At 42.7% G+C, this 25,204-nt stretch overlaps 1 protein-coding gene across 4 annotated transcripts in view; it reads right to left on the minus strand.

Annotated features, from left to right (window-relative positions):
- Nucleotides 1–1,718: 1,718 nt before the first annotated feature.
- The window catches only part of ATAD1 (ATPase family AAA domain containing 1), an 85,374-nt gene continuing 61,888 nt past the window's right edge, over nt 1,719–25,204 (minus strand). For all 4 annotated transcript variants that reach the window (XM_033942331.1, XM_033942330.1, XM_033942332.1 and 1 more), the window contains exons 9-10: nt 11,530–11,663; nt 1,719–2,988 (exon numbers count right to left, since the gene is read on the minus strand). In XM_033942331.1, coding sequence (XP_033798222.1) covers nt 2,862–2,988; nt 11,530–11,663 — 261 coding nt within the window. In that variant the 3' untranslated portion in view covers nt 1,719–2,861. The remainder of the gene's footprint in view (nt 2,989–11,529; nt 11,664–25,204) is intronic.

The following is a 25,204-nucleotide window of genomic DNA, read 5'->3' on the forward strand; positions in this document are numbered from 1 at the left end:
AAAACTGATTGTGTACTGATTGGTTTGTGACCCGATTCCCCTCTGATCCTATTCACTAACCTCTGTCCCGATCATCCTCCGATCCGTGCATGCAAATGAGGGGGAATGGCACTGAAATGTAGGCAAGCAGCGATTCACTAACAAAATTCCTGCAACACCGACTGGGCTGGTCGATCACAAACAAGCGACTGCTGGGGACCAGTCGTTCACTGCTTTCTAACTGCCATCTCCTGCTCTCTGCCCCCGACTTTCCAGCTCTCTGCCCCCAACTCTCCTGCTCTCTCTGCCCCGAATCTCCTCTCCTTGTCCCAACTTTTCTGCCTTTTTCTCCTGCTGCCCTGCATCTCCTCTTCCACGCATCTGCCACCCTGCTCTGCCCCAAATCTCCTCTCCTGTTCCTTGCCCCAACTATCTGCCTTTTTCTCCTGCCACCCTGCTCTGCCCCGAATCTCCTGCAAGGCTTTCAGCCCGACTCTCCTGCTCTCTACTCCAAGCGCTGCCCTGGCCTTCCCCCACAATGCAAGCCCGTGGTTTTACCCCACGGGTTTAAAGTGGATTAAAACCACGGGCTCGCTGGGCTAAGTAAAAGTAAAAACAAAACAAAACAAAAAAAGTCACTGTTCTTCGACGCATGCGCAGACCATCTACAGATGGTCTGCGCATGTTTCGGGATCACTACAAAGCGATCCAGGCAGTTGGTTGGGAGCATGTTAGGAATGATTAAGAAACAAAATGGAAAACAAAAATGAGAATGTTATAATGCCTTTTTATCACCCCATGGTGTGACCACACCTTGAATACTGTGTGCCATTCTGGTCACCACATCTTATAAAAGATACAGCAGAATTAGAAAAGGAACAGAGAAAGGCAATGAAAATGATAAATGGGATGACTTCCCTAAAGTGGCTAGGTCTCTTCACCTTGGAGAAGAGACGGCTACGTGGAGATATGAAAGAGGTCTATAAAATACTAAGTAGAGTGGAATAGGTAGACATAGTAAATGACAGCCGATAAAGAGTTGAACGGTCCTCATCCAGTCTGTCCAATTATCACACTCATCATACAGACTTGTCTTTTCTTGAATATTTCTGGGCAATAGACCATAGAAGTTTACCCAGTACTGTCTTTAGCTTCCCACTGCTGGATTGAAACCCACTCCAGCCTATCCTAACCATCTTGTCACTGGAACTTCTATCAAAATCCTCCCCAGCTCATCCTAAACTGAATCACCATATATGGGACACAGACCGTGCAAGATTGCACAGTACCGGCCTTAATTTGTTTTTTACCATTCATTTTCTAATTAGAGATCCTTTGTGTTCATCCCACACTTTTTTTTTTTTTTTAATTCTGCACCATTTTCATCACCACCTCCCTCAGGAGGGCATTCCAGGAATTTACCACCCAATGAATCACTTGTTTACTCTTTCCAAAAATACAGGGTCTGGGGCATGCAATAAAGCACATAAGTAGTACATTTGAAATAAATTTGAGACATTTCTTTACTCAACCAAATTTAAATCTGGAATTTGTTGCCAGAAAATGTGGTAAAAGAAGTTAGTTTAGCAAGGTTTAAAAATGGTTTGGATAATTTCCTAAAAGAAAAGCCCATAAGCCATTATTAATATGGACTTGGTCTGTCCCAGTATGGCAATTCTTATGTTATGCTCTTATCATTTCTATAATTAAACTCAGGAAAAAAACTCCAAAGTAATTTGTTGAATACACTTTGATCTTTTAATCTTACACCCTTAAAGTAGCTAATTGAGAATCTATGTATACAAACAGAAGTTCCATGTTAAACTTTATATCATACATCCTTATCTAGATTAATATATATTTCACATCTACAAAGGACAGAATCATGGCAATCAAGTATTGTCAAATAAAATGTATATTTTTCATGTATCCCTATTATTTTCACATCACAAGACACTGCTTACCAAACAATCCAGATTTGTAGATGTGAAATATAAAAGGAACACATCACTTCAAGTACATACATACATGTTTTTATTGCACTTATGACCTATCTGTCAGAATGCATTGTTTCAAATTCCTGAATCACAGGCACATAGTCAACTCCTTAAAATGATATATTCCCCATACACAGTATATACATACATACACAATCAACATGGCCATAGCTATGGCTCAGGCAGCTGAAAAAATAATTTGATCCTTAGTTGAAAAACTTTGATCCTAATGAATTATGATTAAAAAACCCCAAAACAAAGCAAAACAAAACAAAATAAAGCTAACCACCATCCCAACCCAGCCAAAAAGAGATTCCAAGGAACTAAACAAGGATGGTCAACACTGGTCTTTCAAGGAGCCTACACAGGTTTACATGATATCCCACAATGAAAATGAATATACATCTGCATACAATACTGACAGACACATCATATGCCATTCACTGTGAATATCTGAAAACCTATTTGTGGCTTGTGAGGACCAAAGCAGGCCACTCCTACACTAAACCCTGCCTCACTGAAGAGTGATTTTTTAAGATACATTCCTGTTTGTACATGAGTTGATACTAAATCATATTTTACTTATAAAACAGCTTTTATCAGTTCAGAAAATACTTATTATTAACTTAAGGCTGCAACAATGAACTGGTAAACAGAATAGAAATAATTTAAAAACTCTTAATCCACCTCATGATCTTGTACATATATGCATGCCTTGCCTAACAGCTATTGAATTTCAATAACTTAGAAATTCATGTATAAAAAACTCAGAAGTATTTCATTCCCTTATTAGATAACCTCCTTTCCAAAAACTAGTTAAACCATGGGATATAATTCCCCAAAACTGGTCATGTCAAACAACACACAGTAAAATGGTCATTAGCCTCAATCCAAACTAACATGCATTAAAACATTCTGAAAGGCTGTATCCTTCGACTTCTTCATTTTTTGAATTGCCCTGTATAGATCTTGTTGCTGTATTGGTCGAATTTCTTCATCATCTTCATCATGGCTAAAATGAGAGAGAATAAATTAGAAGTTGGCCACACTAATATAGGCTTCATACTTGGAAGGTGTTATGGGGTGTTTAAATACAGGCTTGGCTGTAATAGAAATACCAAAGCTTCAGCAGAAAGCAAACAATTAGGAAAAAAACATGTTGATTATTCAAAGTAGAGCATCCATTTTTCCTTTCATTGACATTAGCTATGTTTTATCCGATCATTAGCTCAAGTGAAATGAGATAGAGGTTGCGAATGCATAGGTCATCTGCCTAAATCTGAGAAGTTAGTAGTGAGTGAACTCAAGCTATCATCATATGAAAGTGATTAGCTGGTTCAACTTCATTCCCTATGGACAAAAGTCTACATCATAAAAGTCAGCATCACTTAAGTGAAATGAAATGTAATTAAGTTTTTCTGTTAATTTCCTTTCCTTGAGTTTTAATAGCCTAGTTCATGTGTTTAGCTTTTATCCCTCAGCTAGCAAAGAGAGGCAAAAAATTAAAGATCATAGCATACCTTGCTCCCTTATACAGGCTGCATGCCTAGGCAAACCAGGAGGTGAAGCACATAGAAACATGATGGCAGATAAAGGGCAAATGGCATCTCTTCCTTTCTCTAAGAGATCTTGCATGCCTATCCAACGCTTTCATTAATTCAGACACAGTCTTTGTCAACACCACCTTTTTCGGGAGACTGTTCCACGCATCTACAACCCTTTCTGTAAAAAAGTATTTCCTTAGAGGGGGCATGGCCTGGATGCATAGCAGAGCAAAACGTGTGATCTCTGGCTTTCCTCCTCCCTGCACTTTTAGATTATCTACAATAATTTTCCTCCTCAAAAGCGTCAAAATCTTTTATCTAAGTTCTAAAGATGACATCTACCAGGCAAACTAGGCTTGATACTGCTTTTACTGCTGCAGGAGGGGCAAAACAGCCTAAGCCAGACCCACCCACTCCCTTGAAAGTGCCTTTACCACAAGATCCAACAAAAATCCTAGAAAGGTGATGGCAGAGCTTCAGGCGATTAATTTCTTAATTCAGGACAACACAGATAAGCTATCTACAGTTCAATCTGAAGATTTGAATCTTTCTCAACAACTTACAATTTCAAATGCAAGAACAGAGAGGTTAGAGCAGCACATGTCAGCTGTGGAGGATACTCTGATCCAATGTCAGGCAGATCACAAAGCTATAATATGTTTGTCTAAGGAGCTTGAAGATGCCAACAACAGAAGGAGGAATAATATTTGCCTTCTGGGTTTACCAGAAGGCATGGAAGCTCGAATCCAATGGGAATTTTAGAGGAGTTTTTGCCTCAGCTGCTCTCTTTAAAGTTTAATTTCCCATTGGAAATGGAGTGTGCTCACTGTATACCATCTCGGGACTCTAACAGCAAAAAGGGTCCTAGACCACTAATTTTCAAGCTTCTTTGTTTTAATCAAGCTTTTGAGATTTTATCAGCTGCTAAGCAGATTAAACATTTGAAATGGCAAGATTCAAAAATTCACTTACTTCTGGATTTTGCTAAGCAGACTGCTTCTCTGAGGAAGCAATTTCTTTTGCTCCGCCCTCAGCTCCAACGAATGGGGGCAAGATATGGGCTATTATATCCGGCAGTGATGCGGGTCACTTTCAATAATAAAACAATGCATTATGAATCTTCAGACACTCTTCAGGCATTCATAAACCAGCAGCAACAATCTGAGATGAGTTAATGCTCCCATTGCTGTTACTGACTTTTCTATATGTCAGTTGAAATACAAGTTTAAATGAAATGCTGGGTAAAGGAAGTGTGATTTGAGACTGGTTTATGTTTTTTAAAATTTATTGTACTAAGATGTCTTTGAGACAACGGTTTTTGTAACTGTTGTCAGTTAAGGAATACGGAATGTTGCTGAAAATTCTGAGTCTGATAGAATTCTGAATTTGGACCGGGTGAAGATTGAGTGCGTGCAGCCTTACAACAAAATTGTATCACATGACTGTCCTTTATACTGTACAATCTCCTGCTTCCTCAGCTACTAAACTTGGACTTGCTAAAGGAAGAGAACATTCAAGCGGTATGAAGACTGGCAGTCTTTTCTTTAGTCTCACAGAAAATTCAATAAGAACATAAGCATCCCCTCTGCCGAGTCAGACCATAGGTCCATCGTGCCTAGCAGTCCGCTCCCGCAGCGGCTCCCCAGGTCAATGACCTGTAAGTGATCCTTTACTAAGACATTTTATCCTGTATAGTACCCCTCTTAATTATACCCTTCAATCCCCTTTTCCTTCAGGAACTCATCCAATCCCTTTTTGAAACCCAAAATCGTACTCTGCTCTACCACCTCCTCTGGAAGCGCATTCCAGGTATCCACCACCCTCTGAGTGAAGAACTTCCTAGCATTTGTTCTGAATCTGTCTCCCTTCAGACTAGCAGCGCTGGAGAGTCTGGTTTATTAGCAGAAATGCTGAAAAGCCCTCTGCCAACAATCCCTCGCTAAAGGAATCCACCGTGGCAGGAAAAATAAGCCTCAGACTTGGGATATTGTTGTGTGCAATGCTCAGTTTCCTCTGACAGTTCTTTTTATCCCCCGAGTCTTGGATGTGCACTGGCATAAGAGAGAAACTTGTGCACACGCACACACATAAATAAACTTCTCCAGTATGCAGCGTGCCTGCTGCTTATAACTGTACTACTTATACACCGGTCAAATACCTGCACCTCCTCTTTTTATTTTATAGATATGGGGTTCTATTCTGGAAGTGGCTTCTTATGAGGGTTATAAATGTTGTTTTGGGCATATTCTAATTTTTCTGCAAATGCAATGCCTATTGTTTTGGTTATATTTTAGTATAGTAGAAAACATAGTAGATGACGGTAGATAAAGACCCAAATGGTCCATCCAGTCTGCCCAACCTGATTCAATTTAAATTTTTTCTTCTTAGCTATTTCTGGGCAAGAATCCAAAGCTCTACTCGGTACTGTGCTTGGGTTCCAACTGCCGAAATCTCCGTCAAAACCTACTCCAGCCCATCTACACCCTCCCAGCCATTTAAGCCCTTCCCAGCCCATCCTCCCCCAAATGGCCATATACAGACATAGACTGTGCAAGTCTGCCCAGTGCTGGCCTTAGTTCAACATTTAATATTATTTTGATTCTAGATCCTCTGTGTTCATTCCACGCTTCTTTGAACTCCGTCACCGTTTTCCTCTCCACCACCTCTCTTGGGAGCGCATTCCAGGCATCCACCACACTCTCTGTAAAGTAGAATTTCCTAACATTGCTCTTGAATCTACCACCCCTCAACCTCAAATTATATCCTCTGGTTTTACCATTTTCCTTTCTCTGGAAAATATTTTGTTCTACATTAATACTCTTCAAGTATTTGAACATCTGAATCATATCTCCCGTCCCTCCTTTCCTCTAGGGTAGGGGTAGGCAGTTCCGGTCCTTGAGAGCCGGAGCCAGGTCAGGTTTTCAGGATATCCACAATAAATATGCATGAGATAGATTTGCATCTCAAGGAAGCAGTGCATGCATATCCATCTCATACATATTCATTGTAGAGATCCTGAAAATCTGACCTGGCTCCAGCTCTTGAGGACTGGAATTGCCTACCCCTGCTCTAGGGTATACATATTCAGGGCTTTCAGTCTCTCCTCATGTGTCTTCTGGCACAAGCCTCCTATCATTTTCATCGCTCTCCTCTGGACTGCTTCAAGTCTTCTTAAGTCCTTTGCCAGATACGGTCTATTGTATCCTGCGCTGCAACCCTCTCAATATTATGTGTAAATTAGCACTGGCATTAGGTTCTGAACATCAGCCCACAGAAGTCTGTTGAGAAGCACGAACCTAATCTACCACAGAAGACCAGATATAGATTTGAAGCAAAAAAAAATTATGTGGCACCTTTCTAAAAACTTGAATGTCCTGGTAGGAAACAGAGCATGCATGTTTAGAAGGGCATGATTTCCAGAGTATTTTACAAAGGCTTTCAAATACATATAATGATTTCCTTTTCCACATTGCTTGAGCACAGGAGTTCTAATTCCATCCTATTATTAATCTTACTTGCTTTTGCTACCATTTCCTCAACTATTAAAACAGTGATATTTTACTTACCATAACTTTAAGTTGAGAGTCCAGGGAGATATGAATATTAGCAGCCAGTTTACTCATTACACCCCAGATCAGTTATGAGCTTGGGGGCCAGGGTGTTTTTCACAGAGAAAGTTTTATGAAGGCTTTTATAAAATTATACCAAAAGGTCCACGCACTAAAGTCGTAACAAGAAAGCACATACTTATGTGACAAGTAGGCAAATTCAAGGGCACAGTTGGGTGGAGTGTAGGCAGAGTCGCAATTTACATGCATTGTCTGAAATGCCTGTGGCAATTTCTGCTGTTTTCGTCCCTAGTATTTTATAAAAGCACATAGGCATCTCTGTTTCTTTCTAAAATAGGCTGGAAACAGGAACCTACTTGGCCTCTCTGTTCTACAGCCCTTGATCTGTCCACAGCATCTGCAGGGATTGTAGTCCCTTCTTTAGTTTAAACAATTTTATTGATGACAACAAAGGAACATAACAATGCCAACAGAGTATACACAAAGCCAGGAAATAAAGGATCATACAGTCCAAGTCATCAAGTTTTATATTTCCCCCCACTCCCCCCCCAAAAGGACCCCCTCCCCCCTAAACATCATAAAGAAAACACCACAAATATAATCACAACCCGAACAATACAATCCCATAAAATGGTCAATAGCCAACACAAAGGAACCTCATCCCCCCTTCCCAAAATACAATAAAATTCCCCAGAGCACAAAAACCCTCCATAGAAATCCACCCCTTTACCCCTAGAAAGTACCACCTACCCCCCCCCCCTCCTATACCACACTCCAATGTCCAGGAATTGGTTCCTTATTCCACCGGACATCACCAAAAAGCCTATTCCATCCCCCTCCCAAAGCAACCTCCCTCAATCCCTTCCCCTCCCCCCAAGAGACGAAGCACAGTGTGTCAATCTCCTAATTAAGAGCCAAAGCTATACTACGGGCCCTAGAAGACAAAGAGTCCAAATAGACTCAACAAATCTTCTGAAATCTTTTCCACCGTCGAAATGTGGCATGGGCTCCCCGAATTTGAAATCCCTTCTTTAATCATAATTGCGATCCCAGGGTCTTGAGGGTAGTTTCAGGAGCTCAGCCTTGCTGTTGCAAGGCACCATATGTCCCCCCTAACTCTTCTTTCATACACACAGCCACAAACCAGTTTCCTAGATTCATACATACAAACACACAAAACCATCTCTTCATAAACAATCCTATTTAGCCTGCCAACTAGGGTCCAAATGCTGCTTTTGAAAGGTGTGGAACAAGTAGCAGTCATTCCAAAATGATAAGGCAGTTTAAAGTGCTGTTAAGTCACCTGTTCCTTTTGTTGGCCTGATGTACACTGACAGGGAAAAGAGGGAAGGAAGGACAATGTAGGGAAATAAACAGACTGCTAGCTCCTGCGCCTACCTCAGTACCCACTAGAAAAAGCCTCAAACTCTTGGTTTTTGTATACTTCCTAAACCCTTTTGCTAGACTTTGGATTTGTATTCTAGATCTAAGTATTAGGAATAAACAAACAGTGAGTTTTATATTAATAAAGTTTCAAGTTTATTAAAAGATTTTTAGCTACTAGATTTGGTAACATGTTTTGTGGACTCATGCTACAATATAACTATTACTATGATCTAAAAACAAAACATGATGGTTATTTCTTCTAAAGAAAAAAAATCTCTTAAATTTAGTACTTTCCATAAAACAGTGTGGTTGGAAGGTTTGTTTATCCAGTATCAATTATCTACATGAATACTGAAGTATCTAATTTTTCAGGAATTTCCAAGGATCATCCTAGTGCAAGTCTGTTCAGCATTTGTCAATAACTGATTCAAAATCCATTTTTTTTAGTTGAGGGAGAAAGTGCAGAAAAACTAAGAAAGCTAAGTGGAAGAAAAATAATGAATATAGTGTCTTTCTTCCAAAGAAGATCTTAACTCCATTTGCACTTTATTTGTTATAAAGCATTCAAGCAGAACTTCTGAAACCAGCATACTATGAACATTTCCAGAGACAGAAACACAGAAGGAACAACAAGAAAACCAAAGTAATGTGGAAGAATGACTAGAAAGAGGCTTATTTAAACGATTCCCATATTTTATCATGTGTAAACTTCTTAGACTTATATAGATGGTATATCAAATAAACTGAACCTCTGGACTTTGAACCTTCACACTCCCTTTCATAAATGTCAGAAAAAAAGCATTTTTAAACAGAGTACAAAGCTATACAACAAATGATTTGCGCAGATTGTCTGTTAGCATAAGAATTTTGGCAGAAGCAAGCAAACAATAGTGTAAGGGAAGCAGCAGTGGTCAAGACAATAAGCCTCACCACTGCTGACTACGTTCTACAATGCCTAAGACGCATCTTAAATTGCATAAAAGGCAGAGATTGCATTCTTTGCAGGCCTCATCATGTCTCATTTTTCATGCACTTTTTCATTTCTACATGAGTTAAGAGTTCCACAGAAGCCTTCGTTGACCTACAAGGGCATGTCCAATCCTGTATGTAAAGCAGAATTGCTTCAAGTCATTGGTATAGTTTTGCCTGCTTGTTTTGGGAGGGGGAAGGGAAAGAAAAGGGTAAAGAAGCCATACTGGTATTGGGGGAGGGGGGAAATTCAGTATTTGCATTTGTATCTTCTGGGGGGGTGGGCATTGCCTCCACCACACCAAGCCCACTCCAAGCTATGCCTACACAGACAGCAGTCTTTTCCTCTGCTAGCATAAGCAGCATAGCTGCACTAGAAATCAAAAACACTTAGTGGAACAGTAAATTCATTGTAAGTAGACTTGGAGTTCAGACTTCGCAAATGATTAAATGTAAAATCCATTCATGAAAATAAATAAGAATATTAAAATAAAAAAACAAAACTGCAAAACAAGAAGAAAGTAATACAAAAATCTGTATAGAATGTCAAAAATTAAAAGTAGGATCACCTTTTTTAAATGTATATTTAGATGGCACTGCAGCTTTAAAAGTATAAATCCATCTGCTTACAATATGCCCAAACCAAATAGCATACCAGACCTGATTATGAGGGGGTGCTAAAAAATTCTCAGCCCAACCAAGAAGGTAATGACATGGCACCATGAAACAAGTTATTCCACACATTTACCCCTAAGTTCAAAACACTTGGCACATCGTGTAGAAAGTTTCTGTAACCCTTCCAAAAATACTCTGATGTCTGGTCACTGAAATACTGCTCCGCTGCTACAATCACCTCCAAATTACTCAAAAATTGTCACCCTTTCAAATTCTTTTTAAGATTTGGAAACAGAAAATAGTCAGATGGAGCAAGATCTGGCAAGTAGGGTAGATTGTCTATGCAATGAAACCCCAACTGCGTCAAAACATCCATTGTTTTGCCAGCCTTGTGAGCAGGTGCATTGTCTTGCAAAAAGAGATCTTCTTTCCACAGCCTCCCTCTTCTTTTTTCTTTCAATGCCTCTTTTAATTGGCACAGCAAATTGCATTAGTATTCTGCATTAGCTGTTTGGTCTCTTGAAAGACAGTCAGTTATTACAACACCTTCCTGATCCCACAACACTGTGGTCATTACCTTTCCTGCTGACTTTTGGGTCTTGAATTTCCTTGGCATTGGAGAACCTGAGTGCCGCCATTGCATGGACTGTTTTGTCTCAGGATCAGACTGGTGTAACCATGTTTCATCAGCAATAACAAGTTGTTCCAAAAAGTTGGCACCAGCTCGCTGAAAATGCTGCAAAATCAATTTGGAAGTGTCCACTTGATATAGTCTCTCAGCAGCATTCAAACATTTGGACACCCACTTGGCTGAAAGCTTCTGCACTCCCGCTGCTCGTGGATTATATACCCAATACATTCCCTGTATTATCTGTAGAATCTCAGCAATTGTTTTAGCCGATGTTTGATAATCTGCCAAAATCAGGTCATGGACATGGTCAACAATTTCAGGAGTTGACACCGATTTTGGCTTCCCAGACCTTTGGTCTTGAAATCTTCATGCTGAAAGTTTGCACACTACTTCTTCACTGTGAAGTATGATGGGCATTTGTCACTCAATGTTTGCATCATACATTCATGGATTTCCTTTGGTGTTTTCTTCTGCAGGAATAGGAACTTCATGATGGCTTAGAGTTCCACCCTTGAAAATTCCATACTTTTCGTTGACATGGTTCTATCAATGATCTAAAGCAATGGTAATATATTGCATTATGATTCTGCAAATTGACACTTTGCAAAATAAAATAACACTCTTTAATGCTCAATTTGGGAAGTTGGTTGGGCTGAGAACTTTTCAGCACCCTCTTGTATGTACAGTAGATTCCAAATTTCAGAGAAAAGTTAAAATAAGGGCCAATTAAAATCTAGCCTTGGATGCTGTATGTTCAACTACCCTATTCACTAATTGATTTCCAACCATCATTTATTTAATATGCAGCAAACATGACGTATAATTTTGCAAATGCCCACCTGTCTTCCGAGGAGCAACGAATGTATTCACGGACACAGAGCAGTGCTGCATCCCGACACATCTCTTTCAAGTCACTTCCAGAAAATCCATCTGTTTCTCTAGCAATTCCATGCAGATCCACAAGTTGGTCCACCTGAAAGGGAGGACAAAATAGGTTCTTACCTCGATAATCTTCTTTCTGATAGATGTGTCTAGGAGTCCTGACTGTAGGCAATATAACTCTGGTTGCGAATTGATTGCCGAAGGATGTCATCTACATCTTTTAACTCCACCTTCTTCCCCAGTGGGCTGTACTGTCACCTTCAGTTTGTACCATAGTAGTCAATCACCACTATAATATAAGAAATCAGAAGGAGAGGAACGAGGAAACCTCCCCAACAAATATTTCCATTCTGTTCTGTAACAAATAAAGTGAACAATGTTAACACAACATTATAAACCTAGGTGGAACTAACAAGCCACCCCCTGTATGCAGCCAGCACTAACACATTTGGAGCTCTTAAAAGTCTCTTCAATTTCATTAATTGTTTGCTTTTTTCTCCAACATCTGGTAAATTTCCATTCTAATGGCTGAAAATCATCATCTCCAAAACTGTCTAAGGCAGCAAGCAGGCAAATTCTAACAGACATGGCAGGGCATCAGGATTCTTACTTTTGGAAGCTGGTCTGCCTCATCTAACCTGACTAGTTAGAATAAAAATGATCTGAGACATGAAAGTCGTTGGTCTTTTCCAAATAGTAGAGCAAAGCTCTTCTGACATCTAGCACCAGCAAAGGCTTATCTTGCTTTGATGAACCTGTGGACTGAAACGCAGGTAAATGAACCTCCTGGTTGACATGGAAGGCTGAAACAACCTTAACATGAAAAAGGGACCATGCGCAGGAAATCCCCACTGTGATCCTGAGAAATGGTACACTGCATGAGAGTGCTTGTTAACTCCTAGATCTTTCTCGCATAAATGATCGCCACTAGCAGCACTGTTTTTACTGTTAGATCCAGCAGCAATACCTGTTGAAGGTTCCACACTGGAAAAGGTTGCTGTACAGGCAGGCACAACCTGAGTGCTCCCTTCAAAAACCTTGTCACGTTGAGCAGTAATGGCACTTGTGGACTGTAGGGAGAGATAGTTATGGAATGGATAATGAATAAGATGTGTTTGTGCAGTATTTCTACAAAAACGCCTGCTTTTCGTATGGTTCTGGGTAACTCTAGTTAGATACAAGCATATGTGTTAGTTAAGGCCACGCCTAATAGAAGCATAATAATATTCTTTTTATGTACTTTGCTATTAAGCCAGACCATAGAGGAAATCAGGATATACATAATACATGGAGGTATTAAACTGCCTCCATGTTTCTTTCTCTCTCTCTCTCTCTCTGTCTTTGTTCATTTCTCGCTTTAAGCCTCGTGGTTCTAATTGATAACAGATGTGCTTGAGCTGTTTAGTTGCATATTAGATTACATATCCTAAATTGAGGTATAACATGTATTAAGTATGAATGCAATATACCATGTTGGATGTGTGAATGGGGCCCTGAATTAATGATGGATGTTATGAAAGATATGTGAAAGAATGGTGTGTACTTAATTTCCAATATTTTATATAGTTTAAACCTGAAGAAACTCTAAGGAGAAATCCTTAGGCAACATCTGGAAATGGTTAGGTTAAAGCCACGGACACTGTTACCATGGAAACCCTCTGACCTCTAGTATAGGAAGGGATCTGAGTCTTCTGTGTGTGTGTGTCAGTGAAACTTGAAATTGTCAGTTTTTTCAAAGCAAGTTTTTTGTCTGACACAGAAAGCAGTTTTGGATTCAGTTTCTTTGGCTATGTTATAAAATGTTTATGCATATTCAGAAATTAATGTAAAAAAAATATGACTTTAAAAACTATGTCTTTGAGTTTGAAAAAACTTGTAAAGGAATTTCCTTTGTCCAAAGCCCAAAGCTAAGGACAGCCTCTGTTAGTGGATTGGCTGACAAGTAATGATGTCATGCAGGACAAAAGGTACATATTGGGGAGCAACGAATTATTGGGTTGAGATCTTTCTCAGGAAGGCCAGCGTTTGGCATCTGTAAAGATCTCCCGGTGACGTAATAATCTTTTGAGAATTAATATGAATAATTAATAAACAATGATGTTTTGGAATCTTTTACGTCATGTGCCATTTGTCATATACTTTTTACCCACCTATGAGCAAACCTGGCTGCTCAACGTCTGGGTGCAAAGCCAAAGAATCCTCTTCTACTCAGCTTGAAAGCACAAGAGACCTGCCACCTGTACATTAAGTGAACCCACCACCAGACCCTTTTCTAGTCCAGCTTGCAGGAATGCCAGGACCACTGAAATTGAAGTTTTGGCACACCAGAGCTGAAAAGTCTTCCAGGCCTTTGATTAGGCCATGACTGTCATAGGCTTCTTAGCTCTGAGTAGAGATAACTACTTATGAGTATCCTTTATGTGTTAAGGCTGTGTGCTCAAGAGCCATGCCATAACCCAAAGCGTTCAGGATTCACCATAGGAACCGATCCCTGACTGAGAAGATCCACATGCATTGGCAGCTTGGATGTTTCTGTTTCTTTGGAGACAAACTAAATCTGTGTACCATGGCTGATATGACCAATCTGGAGTCACTAACAACACCAGCCCCAGATTGTTCCTAACGCTGTAAATGACCTGGCCTACCATGGGCCACGGGGGAAACACATAAAGCAATCCTTTCTCTGGCCATGGTTGTACTAACAAATGCAACCCAGGAGGGTTCGAATCTTTGGCTGTAGAAGTGACTACTTTCTTGCTGTGGGCTGGGGCCATCAAATTCATCGTTGGTTGACTCAAACGTTGAACAATAAGGTTGAACGCCTTTCAGAATAATGATCATTCCCCTAGGTCTAATGTCTGTCAGCTGAGGTAGTTGGCTTGTACATCCTCTACTCCAGATCAGCCTGCAGATGAGCTTCTGCACACTGAAACAACTGGGCCTCCACTTCTGGTGCCAACTTGTGTGGTATTCAGCCTATGCCTGCTAGGTCTGTCCCCAAAGCAGTGCACAAACCAGAAGCAGATGCACTAGAAACAGCTCCCTTTAAACCTCAAGCTGACAATTTTGAGGACATTTCTTCTTTTGGCCTCTAGAGGGAGCAGATTTGCCTGTTCCACAACACACACACACACAGCTCTGGCTTGGTTCCCAGTAGGCACTGCAGGCTGAAACTAGAACCAGTAGGAAAGCCTTTGCACCTGAGGGTTTGGGATGTGGCTGCAGGTTTTACTCCAGAGAGCAGAACAACTAGGGAAGCAGAGGGAAAAGAAGGAGCAGCAAGGAAGGCAGGAATGCTCAGGGCTGAGAGTTATGGATGGCAGTGAGCAGCAAGAATGTATGGAGCTGGTAGAGGCTAGTTCAGGCTCCTCCCATGTGATGTTATGATGTTAGTAGTATAAAAATGGGAAGTTCAAAGCAGCAGCCATCTTTGCCATTTTGAGCGTTCATACATTCGCCAAGTAAGTAGAAGTACGGAGAGGAGTATTCTGACATTGGTCTTACTCTAATAGTGCTGTTTTTTTGCATTATTTTCACAGGAGTCCACTGCCCTGACGCAGCTATACAGCGAAACACCAGCTAGCTTTACATTGGCAGAAACGGACCATAGCAAAGAAAACAGAAGCTGAAAAAACAGAAGCTGAAACTCATAAGAACTCCCTGCCTAATTGAAGCTAAGTTCATTATCAGTTTTTTTGAGAGTTTTTTGATATATATCATCTTAAAATTAGGCAGGAGGGGGAGAGTGCCGATGAGGTTAGTTCCCTATCTAGTGCTGTTGTATAGTTTATCACTGGCAACGGACGGGGATCTGAGGCCTCTCCTCTATAAAGAACTTTAAATGTGTGATTAGTGGAGATAAGTCTGATATGAGAAAACTTCATCACTGTTTCTAATTAAGAATTTGAAAATTGAATACAAGGGAGGTATTTTTGTGGATGGAAGAAGTTCCTCTAGGGCTTCTGCAGGAGCCTACCTACTTGTGTCCTCGGAGTCCTCCTGAGCTATTCTGTCACCTCTCCAATGCTTCAACTGGCCGCCAGCAGTGGTTCCTTCTATATGCTGCTGGTGGCTGATCCGGAAGGCTTCTCCCTCTGAAGCATTTTACGTCAGACAAAAGCCTTCCAGGTCAGCTGCCAGCAGGGTCTAAGAGGAACCACTGTCGGTAGGAAACAGAGATGATGCATGAACTGGGGGTTGGGAGGGGAAGAAAGATGCTGAATGAGCTGGAAAGATAGGGAAAGAGATGCTGCACAAGCTGGGGGGTGGACATGGTGGTGGAAAGGAAGGAGGGAGAAATATTGGATGTTGTGGTGGAGAGAGAAGGCTGGGATAGATGGAAAGGGTTGCAAGAGGGAGGAATGTTGGACATCGTGGTGGAGAGAGAGATGCAGTATAGTGCTGGAGAAGGATAATAGAAGGAGAAATGTTGATCATGAAGCTAGTGGGGAGGGGCAAAAGATGCTGCACAGGGTCCAGGGGATGAGATAGGGAGAAATGTTGGACGTAGCAAGAGGAGGTGGAAGAGATGCACCATGGATCCCTCTCTCTATCTTTCCCCACTCCCTTTGCAGGAAGGGCGGGAATGAGAGAGAGATGGTAGACAGTGAGAAAGAGAGACATTTTGCACATAGGTGTGGTGGAAAGAGAGGAAGAAATGCTGTGCAGTGGTGGGCAGAGGGAAACTGATCCAGTACAGAAGGGAGTGAGGATGCTGTACAATAGGAGGAAGAGAGGGAGAAATGCTGGACCATGGATTGGAGAAACCAATGGACAGCAACTGAAGAAGAATTTACAGAAGACAGGAAAGCAGAAAGAAAGAGAAACTGGAACCATGGAAAAATAAATCTCCAGACAACATAGGTCAAAAAAAGTAATTTATTGACTGAAATATGTTAGCTTTGGGAAATGTATATAGCAGATGATTTTGTATTGTGTTCAACAAAAAAAGAAATGCATTTATGATTTTATTTCTCCAGTGCTGAAGTACTTGCTGACGCTTGTTGTAGTTGTTGGGGATCCTCAAGCACTGCTAGCCAAGGACCTTCTCCAAAAGTGGCCAGAACTCCCTTCTACCAAGCACTGCAGTTGCTGGCAGCATCCTTGAGCCACAGAGGTGCCAGCATCTGTGGCTTAGGGATGTTGCTTCTGCTGCCTGTCAAGCTTGGTAAAAGGATTTTTTGGCTACCTTCAGAGGATGTCTTCAGCTGACATAGCTTGATGGTCCTCATCAGCTGGAGTATTTATATTTTATATTTACGTTAGAGGCTCTGGCAGAGACCCTTTTACAAAGTATGTATTCTTCTCAATTACTATTTCCATAGAAACATGATGGCAGATAAAGGCCAAATGGTTCATCCAGTCTGCCCATCTGTAGTAACCATTATCTCTTCTTCTCTCTAAGAGATCCCACGTGCCTATCCCATGCTTTCCTGAATTCAGACAGTGTCTCTGTCTCCACCACCTCTTCCGGGAGACTGTTCCATGCATCTATTACCCTTTCTGTAGAAAAGTATTTCCTTAGATTACTCCTAAGCCTATCACCTCTTAACTTCATCCTATGCCTTCTCATTCCAGAGCTTCCTTTCATTCCAAAAATCAATTAAAACCGCTCTATTTAACCAATTCATCTCCTAAACAGATGCCCCTCTCTCACACGGATTTTTTCTCCCTCTGCCAATCTTAGATGAAATCCACTGCCCTTTACCTACTTCTCATGTAACCTTTCACTTCTTGCACTCTGTAATTCGGGATTTTTCCCTTTGTCAACTTCGATGTATTCCACTGCCCTTTACCTATTTCTTATGTAACTTTTCACTTCTTGCAATTCGCTGATTGTCCAGCCGTCTTCAATGTGAACCGTCTAGAAGTCTTTTGACTATGGCGGTATAGAAAAATAAAGTTGTTATTATTATTATTATTATAAATGAGACTCAACTCATGCACATTTATGCCACAAAGATATTTAAATGTCTCTATCATATCTCCCCTCTCCCGCCTTTCCTCCAAAGAATACATATTGAGATTTTTAAGTCTGTCACCATACGCCTTATTACAAAGACCACACACCATTTTAGTAGCCTTCCTCTGGATCAACTATATCCTTTTTATATCTTTTTGATGGTATGGTCTCCAGAATTGTACACAATATACTAAATGAGGTCTCATCAGAGTCTTACACAGGGGCATCAATACCTCCTTTTATCTTACCAGCTTTGCCATACCTCTTTCTATGCACCCTGGCATCCTTCTAGCTTTCGCTGTCACCTTTTCAACCTGTTTGCCCACCTTGAGATAATCATATACAATCACACACAAGGTCCTGCTCTTCTGTTGTGCACATAGGTTCTAATCAAAATTAAAGGCTTTTGAGGCAGATAGAGGATTTTAAAATAAGATCAGGAAAATCCAAGATGGCCATTGCAAAAGTGATTTTGTGCCAAAAATGGCCTGGGGAGCTACTCTGAACAAAATATTCAGGGAAAGAGTTTTTGGAAGCGAGGGACCCTGTCTCTGCCTCTAAACACCTTCAAAATGGTCAAATTCAGACACCCCCCTCCGACTTTCCCCATAGGCTATAATAGCCTGTATTCACTGTGCCTTGCTGGTGCACCTTGGTCAACCCTCACTGCAGCTGAAAATATTGGAGAAGACTTTCTGCCTCAGGACAGATTTCACATGTCCAAAAAACTTGATCATTAGGCTTCCAGTCGGGCAATGTCCGACAGACCTCAGACCCCCACTAAACTGTGCATCGTGACAGGGGAAGAAAAAAATGCAGCTGGCCCACTTTAAGCACAACAGACTTACCCTGGGGCCAAACAGCCTGTGCTCAGGCCCCTGATAAATCAGGGTGTGAGCTAGCTTCAAGGGGAATGGACCCTGAGCTCCAAAAAACGTTAGTGCAGGTACACTTGAGGGCTGCCCTGCTAGCAGCAGACTGCTCACAGTGAGTCTGCGTCCTCTCCCAGGCAAAGCTGCCCCAAAGAATGGGGCCCTCTTGGCTTTGAAGCCTCAAAAACAGATAAAAATTCTGAAAATAAAATTAAGCAGAGCAGATCTGAAATACACCTTCTCAATTCACTTGCATAAGGAAAAACTGACAGTGGCAGTATAGTCCATTGGGGAAGGAGGCGGAGTCGAAAGATGTAGATGACATCCATCTGGAATCAATTTGCGTATATTACCTATAGTCAGGATTCCTAGGCACACTGCACCAGAAAACTTGCTTCAAAGTCTACTCTAAAGAATGATCTTTACATTTCAAATACCAGACAATAAGTACAGAAACAAAGTAAAACCACACTGCTGTTGGTGCTGTGAAAAGAGACTTGTATTTCAAAAAGCTACTAGGTGTAAGCAGCATTGTACAGTGGAGATAAATATTCAGATACAATATTTCCCTGTCTTAAGGAGGCTGCAGACTGTCAGCATGTTTTATACACTGAAAATGGCACATAACAGTGCAGGGGTATTCAGGCATAAAAGTGTGTGGCGCAGTGGTTGGATCTACAGCCTCAGCACTCTGGGGTTGTGGGTTCAAACCCCGCGCTGCTCCTTGTGACCCCGGGCAAGTCACTTAATCCTCCATAGCCCCAGGTACGTTAGATAGATTGTGAGCCCACCGGGACAGAGAGGGAAAATGCTTGAGTACCTGATTGTAAAAACCGCTTAGATAACCTTGATAGGCGGTATATAAAAATCCTAATAAAAAAAAAAAAAATGATTTGTGTGTAGGTGTTTCTAGGATTGCTGTTTTGGTAAAATTACAATGTATATCTGCTCAATTATCTTATCAAATATGCATATAAATGCAGAGTACCCATACATACACATATTTATATCTTCTATAGGGCAGGTGTAAAATTTGTGTGACTATATTTGTACACTTTTAGGGATAATTATGAAAGCCTATTTTATAAAAAGGCACATAGGTGCTTATGTTGTCTTTATAAAATATGCTCCTTTTGGGACATTTGTTCATTTATTGTGCTTAATATACTGCCCTTCCATAGCAAATTAAAGAGAAATTAGGTTCTTACCTGTTAATTTTCTTTCTGTTAGCCTGTAGACCGGTATAGTTAATCTTCACAGATGGGTTATATCTCACTGTGACCAGCAGGTGGAGACTGAGACCAAAACTTGTATATTAGGTGAGGTTCCCCCTTCCCATCCAGTCTGTGAATAGCCAAGAAGAACCTAGTAAAACTAACTGAGAACAGTACAAACACTCCAAACAGGAGGATAAAAACAACAAACACTTTGTAACAACTGTTGCAACAAGTATAGAACTGAAATCCTGCAGTGAAAATGTCACCACAGCTTATCAGCTAAGCCATATTTGCTGTTCTTATATCTCCCCGGCTCTATAAAAATACTAGAACCCGCAGAAAAACAAAATCCTCAATCACCGCATAAAGACAGATAGGGTGGGGAACTATACTGGTCTACAAGTTAACAGAAAGAAAATTAGTAGGTAAGAACCCAATTTCTCCTTCTGTGTCGCCTGATAGACCGGTATAGTTAATCTTCACAGATGAGACATACCAAAGCAGTGCCCATCAAGGGTGGGACCCCCCAAAAGGCCAACACCAGAACACGCTCACCGAACACCGTGTCCAGACGCGCTTGAATATCTACCTGGTAATGTCTTACAAAGGACTGCAAGGAAGACCAAACTGCAACCTTACAAATATCCACTGGAGGTACAAGAGAAGACTCAGCCCAAGAAGCTACTTGACCCCGAGTAGAATGAGCCTTAAGAAACTCAGGAACAGGCTTTTTATGAAGAAGGTAAGCGGAAGAAATAGTCTCTTTAATCCAGCACGCAATGGCAACCTTGGAAGCACCATCCCCTTACGAGGATCCGCTAGAAGGACAAAGAGATGTTCTGATTTCCTAATCTTCTAGGTCCTCTGCACTAGTGCTGCCCGATTTCCGATTTGCCTCTTGCTGGCTATCCAATGCCGCTGCCGCTCCTGCTTTAGGGGGCGAGGGTCAGTCGCAAAGTGCAGCATAGGCCTTTGCAGCACCCTCCGGCTTCCTTCCCTGGTCTCCCAGTCTTACCTTTAGCTAATATGACAGCCTGCAGAGAGGATTGCCGGTGCTGGAGCGATCCTTGCAGGCTGCCGTCATCCTGAGCACCACATTCCCTCTGCCATGATCCTGCCTCTGATGTCAAAGGAGGGGCGGGACTGCGGCAGAGGGAAGGTGGTGTTGAGGATGACGGCAGCCTGCAAGCATCACGCCAACACCGGCAATCCTCTCTGCAAGCTGCTGTATTAGCTAAAGGTAAGACTGGGAGGCCAGGGGGGAACATGCAGGGGGGGACGGGGACAAAGTTTTCTTTTGTCAATCAAAGTGAATATTCCTTGCTTATCACATACAGGTTAATGGGTCAGCCACATAGCACTTAACTATTGCAAGCACTTTTTAATGAAATCAGGTAGCCAATGCCAGCTCTCATAAACTGGGAAAGTTAATGGTTTGGTTTCAAATAATCCCCTCCCCTCACCCCTAGTTTTCATGGAAAATACGATGGAATTAAGAAACCAGCTTCACTTTAACACCTGGCGCCATCTCCAAAGGATCAAGCAAGAAAATCGTGCAATGCAAACAGGCAATGTTCAGCCAGCAGCCAGAACTATAAAAGCGATTAAGAACCGTGCTTGTCTTATTGCTCATTTTACCATCCCGTAGTCAGAAGGGGCTGAAGCGTAGCCTGAGACTTGCCAACCCAGCATGATGCAGACTACATTCAGGGCCATGAAAGGCAGCCTGCCCTTGTCAAATATTCTGCTGCCTTCTCTTCAGAGAGATATCTAGGTGCTGAAGAATCTTATGAATCCCCCAAAGCTGAATGGCTGGGGGGGAGGGAGGGAAGAAATAATGGGTCTAAAAACAGAGGAGAGGGAGAGAGATGGACAATGGGATGAAGGGAAGGAAGTACAGACAGGGAGAGAAGTTGGACACAAGGGATGGTGTGGAAGAGGGATAGAGATACTGGATAGGTGAGTACTTGGGAAGAGAAAGGGAGAGATGGTGGGGAAGGAGGAAGAGATGCTGGATGAAAGGGTAGTTGAGAAAAGGAGAGATAGTGGATCTGGGGATGGTGAGGTTTATCACTGCAGCTGCGGGGATGGAGACGAAAAAAAAGGAAAGATGCCAGACCTCCGGGGGAGGGAAACGGAAGGGGAGGTCAGAGATGGAAGATGGATGGTTAGCACGGAGAAAGAAGAAAATGACAAATGAGCAAGAGACCCTGGCAAGCGAGTTATCAGAAGACAAACAGAAACCAGAGCCTGGAACCAACATGATTCGAATAACAACCAAACAACAAAAGGTAGAAAAAATAATTTTATTTTCTGTTTTGTGATTACAATATGTCAGATTTGAAATGTGTATCCTGCTGGTGTTAGACCACGAACGTGAGATAGGATTTAACAGAGAGAGGAAAAGCCTTTTTTGTTTGTTTATTTTGTTTACACCACAGCGCCAATGTGGGTCGGAGAGGGCAAAGGGGGTGAAGAGGCTATAAAATAAACCCACCAGGATGTTTGGAAAAAAAAAAAAAAAAAAACATCCAATTGGGCAGGAAAATTGAATCAAATCGAAAAATCAATTCAATAGGCTCAATCGAAATCAAAATTTTTTTCCCCTGAATCGGGCAGCATTACTCTGCACATAAGAGCAAAGGACCCGACTGACATCCAACTTGCACAACTGTTTCTGTTCAGAAGATACCTCCCGACTACCCAACACCGGCAGGACCACGGACTGATTGACATGAAAAGGAGAAACTACCTTTGTAAGGAACAGGCTGCAACACAACCTGCTCCCTAGATAACTAGGAAGGGAGCCCTACAAGAGAAATCCAGCAGCTCAGAAACACATCTAGCAGAGGTAATAGCCACCAATAAGACCGCTTTAAGAGCAAGGTCCTTCAATGAACAGGCACCCAAAGGTTCAAAAGGTGGGCACACCAGCACGGAAAGACCAGATACAGATCCCAAAATGGAACAGATGGTTGCACAGGAGGCTTGAGCATTTTGGCCGCCCACAAAAAACGAATGACATCAGGAATGGTAGTCAGACATTGACCTCGTAACAACCCATGAAAGGCTGACAAAGCCGCAAGCTGAACCTGGAGAGAAGTCCAAGCCAGGCCCCTGTCCAGGCCATCCTGCAAGAACTGTAAGATGTTAGGCAGGGAAGTGCGAAAAGAGACCCAGGCGAATCTGAGATTGCAATTTGCTTACCCGGGCCTCTGGGAGGAAGACCTTCCCCAAGGAGGTATTGAACAGAATCCCTAGATACTCCAGGCGCTGAGAGAGGGGGGTCAACCTTGGCAAGGTTAACAATCCATCTCAGTGACTGCAGAAACTCCACCACCCAAGCCGTAAACCGAGTGCTCTCCTGCCAGTCATCCAGGTAGGGATGAACCAGAATGCCTTCTTAGCACAACGCCGCCGCGACAACCACCATAACCTTGGTGAACGTCCATGGAGCCGTGGCCAGACCAAAGGGAAGCGCACAGAACTGATAGTGGTGCCCCAAGATCACAAAGCGCAGGAAACGATGATAGGAGGCCTGAATTGGAATATGCAATTAGGCCTCCGTCAGATCAAGAGAAGTCAGATACTCCCCTGGCTGAACTGCCAGAATCACAGACCACAGAGTTTCTAAGCGGAAGGACAGACTTGGAGAGCCTATTGACCCCTTTCAAATCTAAGATGGGCTGAAAAGTCCCTTCTTTCTTTGGCACCACAAAATAAATCAAGTACCTGCCTGTGCCCTACTCCTGAGGGGATAAATGGGACTACAGATTTGAGATCTAACAATCTTTGAAGGGTCTGGTGAAAGGCCTGCTGCTTCCACGCCACCTGTGAGGGATAAGTGAGAAACTGATCTGGCAAGGAACGGGCGAACTCCAGAGCATAACCATCCCGAATCACCTCTAGAACCCACTGATCTGACGTGATCTCTGCCCACCTTGGATAAAAATCGTGCAGCCAGGAACCAAAGCGGGCGCAGGCAAAGAGTCTTTGGGCAGGACGGGCTGCAGGGGACCCAGTGAAGGTACTACCTGCACCCCGGCGGGCCCCTCGAAAGGACTGTGCCGGAAGTACCTGCCTCTGGAAACCCTAGGAGACTGAAAGGAAGTGGCCCCTCGAACAGGGCGGAAATGGCGGAAATCATTCCCATACCCATGAGCAACACCACCTCGAGCTAGCGGCCTAGGCCTATCTTCAGGCAAACGAGGCACTTTAGAATCAGTTAATGTCTGAACCAGCTTGTTCGAATGCTCACCAAAAAATAAGACCCCTTAAAAGGGAATTTTGTCAACTTAGCTTTGGACGCTGCATCCGCCAACCATGCATGAAGCCATAAGGTATGGCGTGCTGCCACTCCAAAAGCCATAGACGGCAGAAGCTCGCAAGAGGTCATACATGGCATCTGAGAGCTATGAAGCACCCTTCCCAATTTTGGCAACTTCCTGCTCCACTAAGTCCCAATTATCAGACTCACAGTCAAGGACACACTCGGCCTAGCGAAAACATGACTGAGCTACCAGCCCGCCACAATTTGCAACCTGGACCGCCAGAGCTGTCACATCAAAACTTTGCTTAAGGAGGGACTCCAACATCTGCTCCTCAAGGTCCTTAAAGGTAGCACCGCCCTCAACAGGCAAGGTATGCCACTTTGAGATGGCAGAGACCACCGTGTCCACCACCAGCGACTTCAGAGAGTCCCGACCCCCTTCAGGGATGGGATATAGGCAGGTCATGGAATGCAAAAAGCGAAAGGGTGCCTCTGGCACCTGCCACTGTACAAGAATAATATCCTGAATATCCTGATGCACAGGGAAAGAGTGGGAAACGGAGCGGATCCCCTTGAGCAAGGGGTCCACTGTATGCAGGGGCTCTGACATGGTGTTCTCAAATTTTAACGCAGAGAAGACCTGAAGAATTAGCTCATGAAGCTCGTCCCACTGAAACTACAGATGTATCTTCACCAACAGGCGGGCACTCAAACCCACCGGTGGTGGAATCCGTCCCCCAAAATGATCCTGGAAATCTCCCCAAAGGTCCAGATCCTGGTCCTCTCCAATCACATCTTGCTCCTCTTGACAAAAATCCTCAGCCCATGAGACACACGGCCGCTTCGATGAGAGGGGGGCAAAACCGACGCTGTCTGGGGCCGAACCAGAGAAGACATTGAGGGCAAATTTGCCCCCCCCCCCGGATTGGAAATAGAATTTCCAGCCGCCAGCACATAAGCCTTTCAAAGTGCAAACATAAATTCAGGGGGAAAAAACCCTGGCGGCCCCAAGTGACTCCCTGCCACAGCAGGGGACCCAGCACCACCTTGCCCCTGTTTCTCCAATACAGGGGGAAGGTCACCTGAGGATACAGAAATCATGGAGGTGTTTTCTGCCGAAATCAGGCCTGAAACTGCCAAAAATCAAAGCTCCAGCGGCTTGCAGCATCTTAGAAGCCTGTTTTTTTTTCCTGTCGCTAAGGTCGAGGAGCCAACTGACGTGGTAAGGGAATCCCCAGCTGCTCCGGCGGTAAAAGAATCCTTTCTACCCAGATAGTCAGTGGCTGGGGAACCTCCCACGTGGGCGTCGGA

The sequence above is a fragment of the Geotrypetes seraphini genome, chromosome 4 (genome assembly GCF_902459505.1).
Source record: "Geotrypetes seraphini chromosome 4, aGeoSer1.1, whole genome shotgun sequence".
Classification (NCBI taxonomy): domain Eukaryota; kingdom Metazoa; phylum Chordata; class Amphibia; order Gymnophiona; family Dermophiidae; genus Geotrypetes; species Geotrypetes seraphini.